The 13,790-nt window shown below is 44.6% G+C and overlaps 1 protein-coding gene across 1 annotated transcript; it reads left to right on the top strand.

The window, feature by feature from the left end:
• The first annotated feature begins 4,764 nt into the window (after positions 1–4,764).
• On the top strand, positions 4,765–6,380 carry LOC125521038 (UDP-glycosyltransferase 90A2-like). Its single transcript, XM_048686094.1, has one exon. It carries the CDS (start codon positions 4,837–4,839, stop codon positions 6,244–6,246), a length of 1,410 nt encoding a protein of 469 aa, XP_048542051.1. The 5' UTR covers positions 4,765–4,836; the 3' UTR covers positions 6,247–6,380.
• Positions 6,381–13,790: the final 7,410 nt, after the last annotated feature.

Here is a 13,790-nt window from a genome sequence, read left to right on the forward strand (position 1 = left end):
GCTTGCGCTCAGTATTTTTTATATATTTGGAAAACATCTTCCGTGAAGTTTCAGGACTTTTGGAGCTGCGCAGAATAGGTCTCTAATATTTGCTCCTTTTCTAGCCCAGAATCCCAACTGCCGGCATTCTCCCTCTTTACGGAAACCTTGTAAAATAAGAGAGAATAGGCATAAGTATTATGACATAATGTGTAATAACAGCCCATAATGCAATAAATATTAATATAAAAGCATGATGCAAAATGGACGTATCAGAAGTGTAGATCGGGGCCTTCTCAACTACTCCCGAGCAAATCAACAAGTTTGGTTGGCTAGGGAGAGAGATCGGGCGAAAATGGAGCTTGGAGCATTGATGGAGCTTTTGGGGGGAATAGGTGAGTCAACGAAGAAGAAGGGGACCCCCTTTTATAGTGGGGGTAACAATCCAACCGTTACCCCACTAAACAGTCCCGCAGAGGGCGGTACTACCACAAGGGGCAGCGGTACTACCGCCCCCCTTGCGGTACTACGGCCCAGCCAGGGAGGGCTTGAAGATAGAGAAGGGACCATGTCCAGCGCGGTACTGCCGCGGTGGTAGGGCGGTACTACCGCTCTCGAGCGGTACTACCGCATCTACTGTCGCTGCAAGTGCCGCTCAACCCGACACGAGAAACACCCTCCTCGAGTCGAGCGGGTAGTGGCCCGGTACCGCAGCGGTACTGCCGCTGAGGACCCTCAAGCGGTACTACCGCTGGGCACCGCGGTACTACCGCTGGGGCCAAAGACTGCCCATTCAGCAGGGAAACAAACCTCCAACAAAGCGGGAAGGCTCAAAGGGTGTGAACGGAAGTGTACGTGATGATTCCACCCAAGCCGTACCAAAGCGGACCCCCTCTTGATAGTACGGTGACTCCTACGAAACTAGTCCACCAAACAAGAAACGAAAGAGCTACACCGTCTTGAATAACACTCTGAGGGGAACGAAATCATCTCGTGCCAAAGGATGAAACTCTGAAATACTCAAAGCACACGATTAGTCCGCAAACATGTTGTCATCAATCACCAAAACTACATCGAGAGAGATATGCCTTAACACGAGGCCCTATGAGGTTGAGAAGAGGTCTCCTGGATGCATAGTTGTGATTGACCACACAGAGTGCGACCAGGAAAAAAATCATATAGATGTTTGTTGCGCTGAAGCCTTTGTGCGTTGGATTCTTGGCTGGCTGCAGACCTTACTTTGCGATAGCTAGAACTCATTTGATAGGAAAGTATAGAGGAAAATTAGTTACTGCTTGTGCTATTGATGTGCACAATTGGTTGTACCCTGCAGTCTATGGAGGTATCGATTTGGAAACTACTAAAAGTTGGGTGTGGTTATTGGAGAAGATTGGTGATGCTATTGGCCTCCCCTGGTCTAGCTATATATTCAAAAGCAGGAAAATGGATTGACACTGCAATTGAACAAGTATTTGGGTATGTAGAACATAGGGAATGCATGCGCCTAACAGCCAAGCAATGGCCACTCAAAGCAAAAGGAGTTGAAACCGTGAAGTTCTCTAAAAACATCGCCTATCATTTATGTATTCCACCTCTTCATGTGTATGCTATTCTATTTAGAGACTTGCTTGTGTGAACAACATATTTTGGTTGTGGTATTTGGGTTCTGGATGATGTAAACTTGGTACTGATTGTGTAAGATTTAGTACGGTGTTTGTTAAATCTCTTCTACTCCCTCCATCCCATAATGTGTCAAGAAACGTCTTACATTATGGGGCGGAGGGAGTAGATGATGTGAATTTTCTCGAGTATTACTCTGTTGCTGGTACTATAGATATGCTGGAATTGTTAGATAGTCACTATATTATTGCTGGAATGCTGAAAATGGAGGGGAAATGCCGTCAAATTTCTTTCTGGACATGTTTTACAATTGTTTGCTTATTTGCCGTTGAGAGCAATACAGTCATTTTGGCCACTTATCGGAGTGAGATAACACTATACTAACTGCTACCGGTATATAAGCACTAGAATTTGTTTGTGCTTGGTACACTGAGGCTTTGTTGGATGACAAATGAGCCATTGAGGAGGTTGTCAATGGTATAGAAGCCATTTTCTCATATTTTTAACACCACTCTGAAGAGAATGCAACTCCTTTACTTAAATAGATCGATGAATTATCCACATTTATTCTTTGCCTGAAGACATCACAATATTTTTTAGGAGATCTCAAACACGTGTGGCCTATCACTAGTTGCCTCAAAAAAGAGGAGGCTATCATCGAAAAAAATAAGATGGGTAGCTATAGGAGTTGTATCAGTCACTACAACACCTCTAACTCTGTCACCTTGCGCTTTTAAAAGATAAGAAATGCCCTCGACCGCCATCAGGAACAAATACAGAGAGATTAGATCAGCCCGCCGCACACCTTGAAATGGCCTGAAAGCATCCATACTACCACCATTAAATAGAACTGGAAAACAAACCAATAACACACACCTCGTGATGGTTTCCGTGAATTGAGGACTAACTCCAAGCTTGAGCATGACTGCCTTAAAATAAGACCACTCTAATCTATCATAAGCTTTCATCATATCTAGCTTGAGCGCACAAAATCGGTTACCCTTAATTTTCCTTGTTTTCATGTAGTGCAAACATTCATAGGTCAGTATGAAATTGTCTGTGATGAGACGTCCAAGAACAAACGTGGACTGCTCTTCAAAGATTACCTCGGGGAGAATAACTTTCAGCTTATCAGCTAAGACTTTTGAAGCGATCTTGAAGATGGCATTGCAAAGGCTTATAGACCAAAATTGTCAATCTTGGGAATCAAGGTGATAAACGTATGGGTTATCTCCTCTGATGAGACCTCTCCATTAAGCAGTCTAATGATCATACATGACACTTCACCGCCACATAAGTCCCAATGCCCATGGGAAAAATGTGTTGGGGAACCATCAGGCCCAGGACCTTTCGACGGAAACTTTGAAGTCATGCTTCTTTAACCTCTTCTTTACCATAACTTGCATTGAGTTGGGCATTCATCTCACCATTAACCATTTTCGGTATGTGAGACAAAACCTCTTCCATGCCAATGGTTCCTGCAGAGGCATATAATGCATAGGACTCATTTGCCATATCTGGCATCTCTTTTGGGTTCGTGCTGATCCAATCATCTTCTGTTCAAGCTAAGAAATAATGTTCTTGGAGTGGCAGGCACTAGCTTTCCTCTAGAAAAATTGCGTGTTACTACTATCACCCTCCGAGAGCCATTCAATGTGTGACCTTTGCCTCATCATGATTTTCCTCCAGGTATGATAATTTAATGATCTGGTCCTTGATCTTTTCTCCTCTACTCTGGTCCGACCCAAAGAGGATCGGCTCGCAAAGCAGCAAGGCGTTGCCTCAACATTCTCAGTTCCTAGCGAAAAGACCTAAATGTTGTCCTACCCGGCTGGACAAAGAGCTACAAATAGCGTTCATCTTCCTCGCCAAAATCACATACCACCGCTACCAGTTGATCCGCTTGCAAGGCCTCCTCAACCACCACTCAGAATTGCTACCAGACTCCAACATACAAATGCTTATTCCGGCCTCCCCGCCTCCTCATATACTCAGCGCTTGGCCCAGGACAAAATGAAAAAGGAGAAGGTCAGCGTTGAAAAACCCCACGATGACGTAAAAGAGGAAAAAACTGCGACACACATGGGCTGCTCGCACATAGTAAACCCTCGCTACTACGTTGCTAACCGGCCCGCACAGAGAAAAGTGGGTTGCTCGGAACACATTCCTCTGCAATATGAAAAATAATTTGTGGATGCCCGCATGAATCTTTGTGTACATTTATCCAATTGTTGATGGCCTGAATGAGATTAAACTAAATCTCAACTAGCTAAGTTTGAGCAATCCCATTTTCCCTACCATGAATGCGGTGTAGTCTTCGCATAGGACCTTCCACACCTTAGGCAACTATGTTTTTCATTTGCGAACCAACCTTGGTTGAATGGTAGGACGATAGTGGTATCCTCAGCCCATCATGATTCAAGTTCTAGACTTGACATTGTTGCTCGCATTATTCCTGAATTTATTCCAGACTTTCGGTGATATTCCTTCAATGGGAGGAGACGTTGCGAGCGATTTTGATTGTAGTGTGTTAAGAAAATTTATGTTTTTCATAAGTAATGTAAACGCTTTTGTACCACCTATTGACCGCGTGCATTTTAAAAAAACTCAATGGAGTAGTATAACGTTTTGAATGAGGATGCACTTTAGTTGGTGTTAAAAAAAGGAAATGCACTTTATCGAAGAACACAAACTTGACGAGTAATTAGTTCGATACATACGAGGGGCCAGCTATCCCCGGGGCGCCTGTGAAATTGGACGGACGTACCTATGACCCGCGCGCCACCGTCGCGACCTGCAATGTCTCGGTCGACCGCTGTGAAGTGTCGAGAGCAGAGGGTCGAGCTAGCGGTTGGTGCGCTACGAGCCGCAGGCCGGCAGGGGTCAGTCGGCGTCGTACTACGTCGAGACGACAGAGACGAAAGCAGGCAGTGCATCGACGACGAAAGCAGCCAGGCCCACGCCACGCGTACGCCGTTGAAGATGGGAATCATTACGCTGTTATAAAAGCCCGTCCTTTTTTACTCGCTGGACGTCTGATTGTCCTTCGCATCCGATGCCTGTCAATTACTACAGTTATTTTTTTACCTCCAGTAGTTACGCGGCTTCAACAGCAAGCTTTAGCTCTAGGCGCGTGCGGCGCAAGCGAGTATATATAATCGGACGTACGAGACTGCGTGAGACTCACACACTTGCACAGCTGCACTGCTACACGCCTCCTGCACTGTATATCCATCCATGGCCGCTTCACCGCCGCTCCGTCACGTCGCCATGCTCCCCTTCATGGCAAAAGGCCACGCCATGCCGCTGCTCCACCTGGCTCGCCTCCTGCTCGGCCGCCGCCTCGCCTCCGCCGTCACCTTCTTCACCACTCCGCGCAACGCGCCCTTCATCCGCGCGGGGCTCGCCGGCGCCGGCGCCGGCGCCGCGGTCATCGAGCTTCCGTTCCCCTCCGAGGACGCCCCGCAGTGCACGGACGAGCTCCCGTCCACGACGCATCTCGTCGACTTCGTCTCCGCGATGGCTGCGCTCGGGCCGGCGTTCGCGGATGCCCTGGCCGTGGTCGAGCCCAGGCCGGACCTGCTCGTCCACGACGGGTTCATCGTGTGGGCCAAGGACATCGCCGACGAGCTCGGCATGCCGCGGCTCGTCACCCTCGGCATCGGCGGCTTCTCCTCGTACGTCTGCGGGGCGGTCATGACGCACAAGCCGCAGGCGCTCGTGAGCTCGCCGACCGAGCCGTTCCTGGTCCCTGGCCTGCCGGACCTCCGCATCACCATAGCCGACCTCGGCCCGCCCTTCGACGTCCCGGAGCCGGCCGGCCCGCACTGGGACTTCGTGTGCGAGAGCTGCAGCAGCATGTACTCCAGCAGGGGCATCATCGCCAACTCCTTCAGCGAGCTCGAGTCGGTCTACATCGACCTGTGGAACCGGGACTTCGACATCAAGACGTGGCCGATCGGACCGCTCTGTCTTGCGGCTTCCGAACCGGCAGTCCAGAGCAAAGACGACCGTGACATCTCGGACTGGCTGGACTCGAGGCTCGCCATGGGCCGGCCGGTCCTCTACGTCGCGTTCGGCTCGCAGGCCGACCTGAGCCGGGCTCAGCTGGAAGAGATCGCCGTCGGCTTGGACCACTCCGGCGTAGACTTCCTATGGGTGGTCCGGTCGAAGTGGTTCAGCAGTGAGGATCGGTTCAATGACAGGTTCGGGGATAGGGGCAAGGTGGTCGAAGGTTTCATCAACCAGCTCGGAGTGCTAGGTCACAAGTCAGTCAAAGGATTTTTCACCCATTGCGGGTGGAACTCGGTGCTGGAGAGCATCACCATGGGCGTGCCAATACTGGCGTTCCCAATGGCGGCCGAGCAGAAGCTCAACGCGAAATTCGTCGTGGACGTGATCCACATGGGGCTCCGAGTTTGGCCAAAGGAAGACGCGGGCAAGGAAAGTGATGGATTGGTTGTGAGTGGAGACGTGCAGGCGTTGGCAAGGGAGTTGATCTTCGGAGAGGAAGGGCGACGTGCCGCGGCTAGAGCTAGTGAGCTCTCTGTGTCTTCTAGAAAGACCATGGAAGTGGGCGGTTCCTCGTATGAAAACCTGGCAAAGATGGTTCAGGAGGTCAGTGAGACCAATGCCAATGGTGGTTAAATATAATCATTGCCAATTGCTGTTTCGTATGCGTGCTTGGCATTATTGGTGCTCCGGTGGCTTTAGTCAAGATTGTGGTGTATTGTCTTAGTCTTTACAGCCTCATTATTTTAAAAAGCAAGTTGGTGATTGTATGTCGTTTTTTGTGGTACGTCATCGCTCCTCTCTTCGTCTAGAATAAATGTTGTGAGTTGAGACGTGCAGGTGTTGACAAGCGAACTGATCTTCGGAGGCGAAGGGAAATGGGCCGCTGCTTAATTTAAGTGAGGTCTCAACGTCTTCAGACTAGCCACAATGGATAGTAATATAGACTAATAATATGTCCATATTATTAGAGTATGTTACTATTTTCATAGTAAGGAGTAACATATATGTGGTAACATGAAGCACTTCATTTATTAGGCTATAAACACATTTTGCATTGATATGTGCGATGTTACTCACTCAATGGCGTAGTCAGGTCCCAGGCTACCTGAGCCGTGGCCTGGGGCGTGCAGTGGAAAACCTTCGGTGAATGTAGCTACAGTCATGTAGGCGAATGTAGTTACAGTCATGTATTGTAGCTACAGTAAACACTGTAGCAACAAAGACAGCCCTGGGAGTGGAAATATTCTGGCTACGCCTTTGCTCATACTAGGAGTAATAGCTATGTTATCATTTTCATCTCTTTATTTATTTATTACATGCGACATCATCTATTTAACTAAAATATGCATGATGTTACTATATATATTACTCCCACTTTTGGGTAGTCTCAAGGAAAACCATGCACATAGGTGTGTCCTCGTTCAAAAACTTGATGCAGATGATTGAAGATTGTCAGTGAGACACGTGCTTCAGCAGGTCAGTGAGACCCATGTATTTATAACTAATTATAGTAGTTCCTAGTAGTAGCGAAAATACATAGGAGCACTCCAGTGCCACACTCCCCCTACATTAAAAAAAAGTTAGTAATTCGAAAAAAGTCAAAAATCCCATGACTTTTTATGGAATCAAGTATTTGCCAAAAAAGGCTAGATACAAGTACTCATGCTATATTGTCGTCATAAATTTGTCTTTTTTTTCTTTTGCCCTGAAGTCAACGGGAATCATTCCTTAACCCAACCTTTTATGCGAGTACAATACCTGGTCATATTTGATTCCAAAAAAGTTTTGTGATTTTTTGATCTTTTTAGTTATTAAATTATTTTTGAATATAGGAGGGTGGAGCACCCGAGTGCTCTTAATCCGCTTCTTTGCTAGTAGTTGTTATCTATGCCATCATCTGCCCACGCAATCTAACAGGCTTGTATTCACATTTGCGGTCGATGTTTGTTTGGAGCTTTGCATTGTAGAAGTACTAACTACTCCTGTCGTTTCTAATTATAAGATGTTTTAGATATTGCAATATTGACTGCATACAAATTAAAATGAGTAAATATACACACTGAATCGACTCTAGATGCATACGGATCTGAGAAAATAGAGAAAAGCTAAAACATCTTATATATAGAAACAGAGGGAATAGATGATAACTCGCACTTTGTTGCGAAAATATTATGCAATATCTTTCAATTATAATAGTAAAAAATATCTTCCATTGATACTTGATTGTATGGAATGGATATATTCAAAAAGAATATGAGAACTAAAACTATGTGTGTGTATATATATATATGTATATATATATGATTTATTGTGTTGGATTATTATTGTATAGTTGTAAAATATTTAGTAAATATCTCATGCATGTTCGCATGTTGAGATGTACCTTTTCCTACGCATGATTTATGTTCGGATGGGCTTTTTCCTATGGATGTTGCTTGATAAGATGGCATGCTTGCATGTTGTGGTAAATAGGTTAGTGGGGGCTAAGTATTAAGATATGAAAGATATGCTAATAATAAGGTACTGACAATTTCAATTTCTATATGTCACTTGACATATGAATTAATTCTTGTAACTTTAGAGTCCTTGATGGACAACTCCATGGAAAGTTGATTGAAACTTAACTGGTTCTAGGTCAATCAAGGATTAGGAAATATGTGTCTTTGTATTTGCCATTTAAGATTTTTTTTATTGACGCTAATTCGATCTAGCAACATAGCGTGTGCTAACAGAGCAAATGACATAAGACATAATTAGAACATCTAGCATATTCACATATTGACCAAGAGGACATGGCAAAAGAGGGAGGTTCGGGACATATCAGGGGTGGGTCTCTGGACCATAAACGGGGCGCGTTACAACCCACCTGGTTGGACATATCGGGGGTGGGCCCCCATACCACAAACAGGCGCCATAATCGAACAACATAATTGAAAGGTAGTCAAAGTGGGGCCAGACCCTTAACATATCCTCGAGAGAGGATAGCTCGGGTCCGAGGTGTAATGCTCAACATGCGGTCCTACCCCAAACGACTTTACAAGCCTCGCTAAGGATAGGAGCGTGGGGATACCCAAACATGTGACGACTCACATGTCGGTAATAAGGTGGACGTCACAACAAATACAACATCAATTGAATAGATGAGAATACAAACGTTTAAGTTGGCTTACAATCGCCACAAAGAAGGAAGCTACAACATAAGTATCACAATCCATCAATACATAGAAGTCATCATACTGTGGGATAAGAAGCTAATTGGCCTAAAGAGGCACCAAATAAAAGAAAGCAACATCCACCCTGCTAATTCCAGACTGCCAACCCAGAACCCATCCTAGGATCATCGACGAAGAAAAACTCCAAATAGAACAATGCATCTCTCTCACATTAAAGCATCGCTTTACCTGTACCTACATTTAGTGTTGTAGTATATGTGAGCCTTTTGGGACTTGGCAATTAATCTCAATACCATGTGTATCAAGACTAACAATACTTTAATGGGTATGGAAAGGTTAAGTGGTAAGGTTTCAGCAAGCACTAAGCATTTGTTACCCAACTATTCTTACGTGTACTAGAACAAGATGAACTAAATCCTATGCATAAGCGGGCGCAATGTAGTATGATCAAGAAGTGACCCTGGACACCTACTTACGAGTCAATCATAACCCCACCGTGTTCTCTTCTTGATCTCAGTCTCACAAGAAAAGACAATCATCGTTACACACACGGTTCGCAAGTTTTAGTTAATTTAGTTTGAAGTTCTCTACAACGAGAGGTTGTCAATTTCCAAGTCGCCACATAACCGAGGACACGGCTTTCTGAAAGATTAATCCCTCCAGGGGTTCTCCAACTTGTCCAATTACAAATTACCACATGCAACTTCGAAAACCTTAACTATGGGATAGCCCGAAGCATCGTCGAAATCCGGTGCACAAGTCCTTCATCTAAGGTAAAACTAGTCCAACAAGACCTCCCAGCGTGTCGACAATCCCAATTAGGGCCACACGCAACCCATAGTCAGGACACGACCGGATGGGCAAGACGTCGGGTTAGCTGAGACCCCGGTTTCTCGGGGGCGCCGGACATTGCCCTATTTTGGACCAACACCATCAATAGTGGCCCACCTGCTTATGTGGAATTACAAGAGTCCGAGGTGGCGAACCTCTATGCCTTAATTAATTATCAGTATTATTATGTTGACAAAGTTTAGAACCGAAATTGAGGCCTCGCTGGAAAAGTTGAACACAAAGACTAGAGATCAAGGGGGGCCATAAACCCCACACGTGTCAGGAGCGCTCGTCAAGGAACATAACACTGGTATTACGGAAACTAGGGTGGCAAGAGTGGAACAAAACTCCAAGTAAAAGGCTGAGCCTTCTACCCTTAACCAAGTGTATAGATAAATAAGCATAATATAATGATATTCCAAGATATCCTTGTATCAACATGGGACAACCTGCACCTCTAATTAGCAACGCTATAGAGGGGCTGAGCAAAGCGGTTTCATAGCCAACCAATGGTTTTCATAGGTGGTGGAGGTTAGAGGCTTATCATGGCAATTGGGAGGCTTTCAAACAAGTGATAGGTAGTGAGACCAAACGATAGCATCGAGACATCTAGCAAAACAAAGCTAGTAAAGATATCCAATGTAATGATCATCTTGCCTGGAATCCTGCTTTGAAGAATATCGAATCCATGAAGTAGACGAACTGAACATAGTCGAATGAATCCTCGCACTTCGCATCGTTATTGGGAACTAGCGGGAACAAGAAAAATCGGAAAGAAGCAAATGAGACGGTAAACAAATAAACATAATCATGACATCATGCACATCCAAGTATGATGCATGTCAAGTTTAAAGAGGCATGGCATGGCAAGGTGCAACAATCAATTACTACACATTAAGTGAAGCTCAATATGCAACGAGTTACATACTGACAAAACTCCACATTCAATAACGTTCAATTCCATTTAGCTACTCATCAATATTAGATATTGTTAAACATGACAAGAGGTGAAGCACAAGTAAACTGCCTATCTAGGCAATTTAAATGAGGACGGAAACAACATATAACTATTACGGAAATTCCCATACGCAAATTTCGAATTTGGTACTGTTCTGTTCTAGACCATACTTTATTGTTGTTAAATAGGAATAGTAAGTGCACCATGTTATTCTACATGATTTTCTAGTCCATTTGCATATAAAGCTCATTTAAATCAGAGCTACAGTTATTTAGTTATGAAATAAACCATTTTAGCAAGTTATTAATGCAAATTAATGCAATCAACAAATTAAACATTTTTAACACATGTGAGAGTTGTATATTTTGAATCTACACAAAATTATAAGCATTTTACAGTTATGAATCATTTTAATCCGATGCATGGTTGGTGAGTTATTAAATGCATGATGTAGATGGACTTTTTGTAAAATAGAAATTCCGTGGATAACTGCTAAATTCGCAGGCAGGAAAAAAACATTACACGGGTCGAAATCAACAGATTTGGGCTTAACAGGACATGCGTGATATAACATGTAGCACACAGGGGAGGGATTGCACGCTGATGATACGTCTCCATCATATCTACTTTTTCAAACTCATTTGCTCTTGTTTTGGACTCTAACTTGCATGATTTGAATGAAACTAACCCGTATTAACGTTGTTTTCAGCAGAATTGCCATGGTGTTTTTTGTGTGTAGAAATCAAAGTTCTCGGATTGACCTAAAAATTTACGAAGAAATTTTGTGACATATACAAAAAATACTGGCGCAAGAAGTTACCAGAGGGGAGCCACCCAGAGGCCACAAGCCCTGGGGGCGTGCCCACCCCCCTAGGGCGCGCCCTGCAGGCTTGTGGCCCCCCTGGACCTCCTCCAACCATAACTCCAACTCTATAAGTACCTATTCGGGGAGAAAAAATAGAGAGAAGGATTCATCGCGTTTTACGGTACAGAGCCACCGTCGCCTCCTGTTCTTCATCGGGAGGGCTGATATGAAATTTGTTCAAGGCTCCAGAGGAGGGAATCCATCGCCATCATCATCACCAACCTTCCTCCATCATCAATTTCATGATGCTCACCACCGTGCGTGAGTAATTACATCGTAGGCTTGCTGGACGGTGATGGGTTGGAGGAGATTTATCATGTAATCGAGTTAGTTTTGTTAGGGTTTGATCCCTAGTATCCATTATGTTCTGAGATTGATGTTGCTATGACTTTGCTATGCTTAATGATTGTCACTAGGACCTGAGTGCCATGATTTCAGATCTGAACCCATTATGTTTTCATGAATATATTTTTGTTCTTGATCCTATCTTGCAAGTTGTATACACCTATTACGAGTTATGATCCGCATACCCCAAGGTAACAATAATTAGGATTCTTTCCCGTGATTACCGTAGTTTGAGGAGTTCATGTATTCACTAAGTGTTAATGCTTTGGTCCAGTTCTATATTAAAAGGAGGCCTTAATTAATATCCCTTAGTTTCCATTAGGACCCCACTGCCATGGGAGGGTAGGAGAAAAGATGTCATGCAAGTTCTTTTCCATAAGCACGTATGACTATATATGGGATACATGCCTACATTATATTGATGAATTGGAGCTAGTTCTATGTCACCCTAGGTTATGACTGCTACATGATGAATATTATCCAACACAATTATCATTGTCGGTCTAATGCCTACGAGCTTTTCACATATTGATCTTTACTAAGTTACTTTCGTTGACACTGCTGTTACAGTCACTACAAAGCTGCTACTGTTACTTTTGCCACTATTACCGTTACTTCCATACTACTTTGCTACAGATATTAAGTAGTTCAGATTTGGTTGAATTGACAACTCAACTACTAATACTCTTGAATATTCATTGGCTCCTCTGTGTCGAATCAATAAATTTGGGTTGAATACTCTACCCTCAAAAACTGTTGCGATCCCCTATACTTGCGGGTTATCAGCTAATCGTGGGTGGATGGATGGATTTGGATCGGGTATAGACTGGTAGGATGGGGATCGAGGGGCGGTGGCGAGGGGATCTGATCGCCCCTTCGAGAGGGCTAGGTCGCGACCCCTTACTCGAGATCTGTCGTATTTGACTCTGTCACTTAGCTTCACCATCCTGTCCTTTAAGGATACCTCGCCGTCTCCGCTCGACCGATCAGGAAGAATTGCTGCAAAAGTATGACAAATATGTTTTAGCGCGAGCAGAAAACCGACAATATTAATTGCATGGGTAGTTGATTACACGCAAGTAACTCGCAGTCTTGCTTGGCCTCTTGTTCGAAGGCTGTTGTTTGAGCCTTGAGCTTTTCCAGCTCTAGTCCTTGCTTGTTTTTCTCCTCGACCAACTTGCAATTGGCTTCCTTTATGTGGTTGCATTCCTCTTTATGATGGTCGAGGACTCGACGCCCCGTAGACTCCTGCGATTGGGATTATCGTGCATCCTCCCGAGTCCACTCTAGATCCTTCTCAAGCATACCTATCCGCTCAACTGCTAAAAACAATATGAATTGACCATAGCACTTATAGTTAAGTTAATGGTAATCAGAGTCTACATCTTACCAGCAGCCTCCCGGGTGAAGTTCTTGATATGTTTAATGGTAATCAGAGTCTACCTCGAGATGGGCCTTGACCAGCACCAACTCTTTGGACAATTGGTTGGTTTTCTTCTGCGACTCCTGTAAAAGCAGTCACTGTGATCAGATGGGGATATCGATCCTTAGGTCGGCCGCTTGCACCCCACCTAAGGCTTGGGGGCTACTGGACTTTGCAATTTTACAAATATGCAATAAGGAAGGAGGAGTCATGTCGATCCTGTGATCGGGTACAGATACTCAACCAAAGTTTCGAGGGTACTGGACTTTGCGTCCATTCTCATGCATCTGAGGTATCTTCACACACCTTCCTCGTTTGAAGCACTCCTTAGACAAATAGTTCGGAAGAATTCTCTCCCATCCAGTATACGCGGACATTATTTCGCTTACACCTTGAGGGCTACTGGGTGATGAAAGGACTCATAACTTGCAACTAAGGGCTTCATTACCTCCAAATCCTTGGCAAGAATGGTGGCAACATCCTTGAGTCCCATCCGTGCGGTGCTAAGATGCTCATTCACCAACCGAAGAGCCTCATATTCCAGATCGGTAAAAACCTAGTTGATCATCGAAGACTTCCTCG

This window comes from Triticum urartu, chromosome 7 (assembly GCF_003073215.2).
Source record: "Triticum urartu cultivar G1812 chromosome 7, Tu2.1, whole genome shotgun sequence".
NCBI classification, from domain to species: Eukaryota; Viridiplantae; Streptophyta; class Magnoliopsida; order Poales; family Poaceae; genus Triticum; species Triticum urartu.

Bases quoted from the DNA above. Each gene is read 5' to 3' on its own strand.
- LOC125521038 (XM_048686094.1), top strand. From the start codon at position 4,837: ATGGCCGCTTCACCGCCGCTCCGTCACGTCGCCATGCTCCCCTTCATG.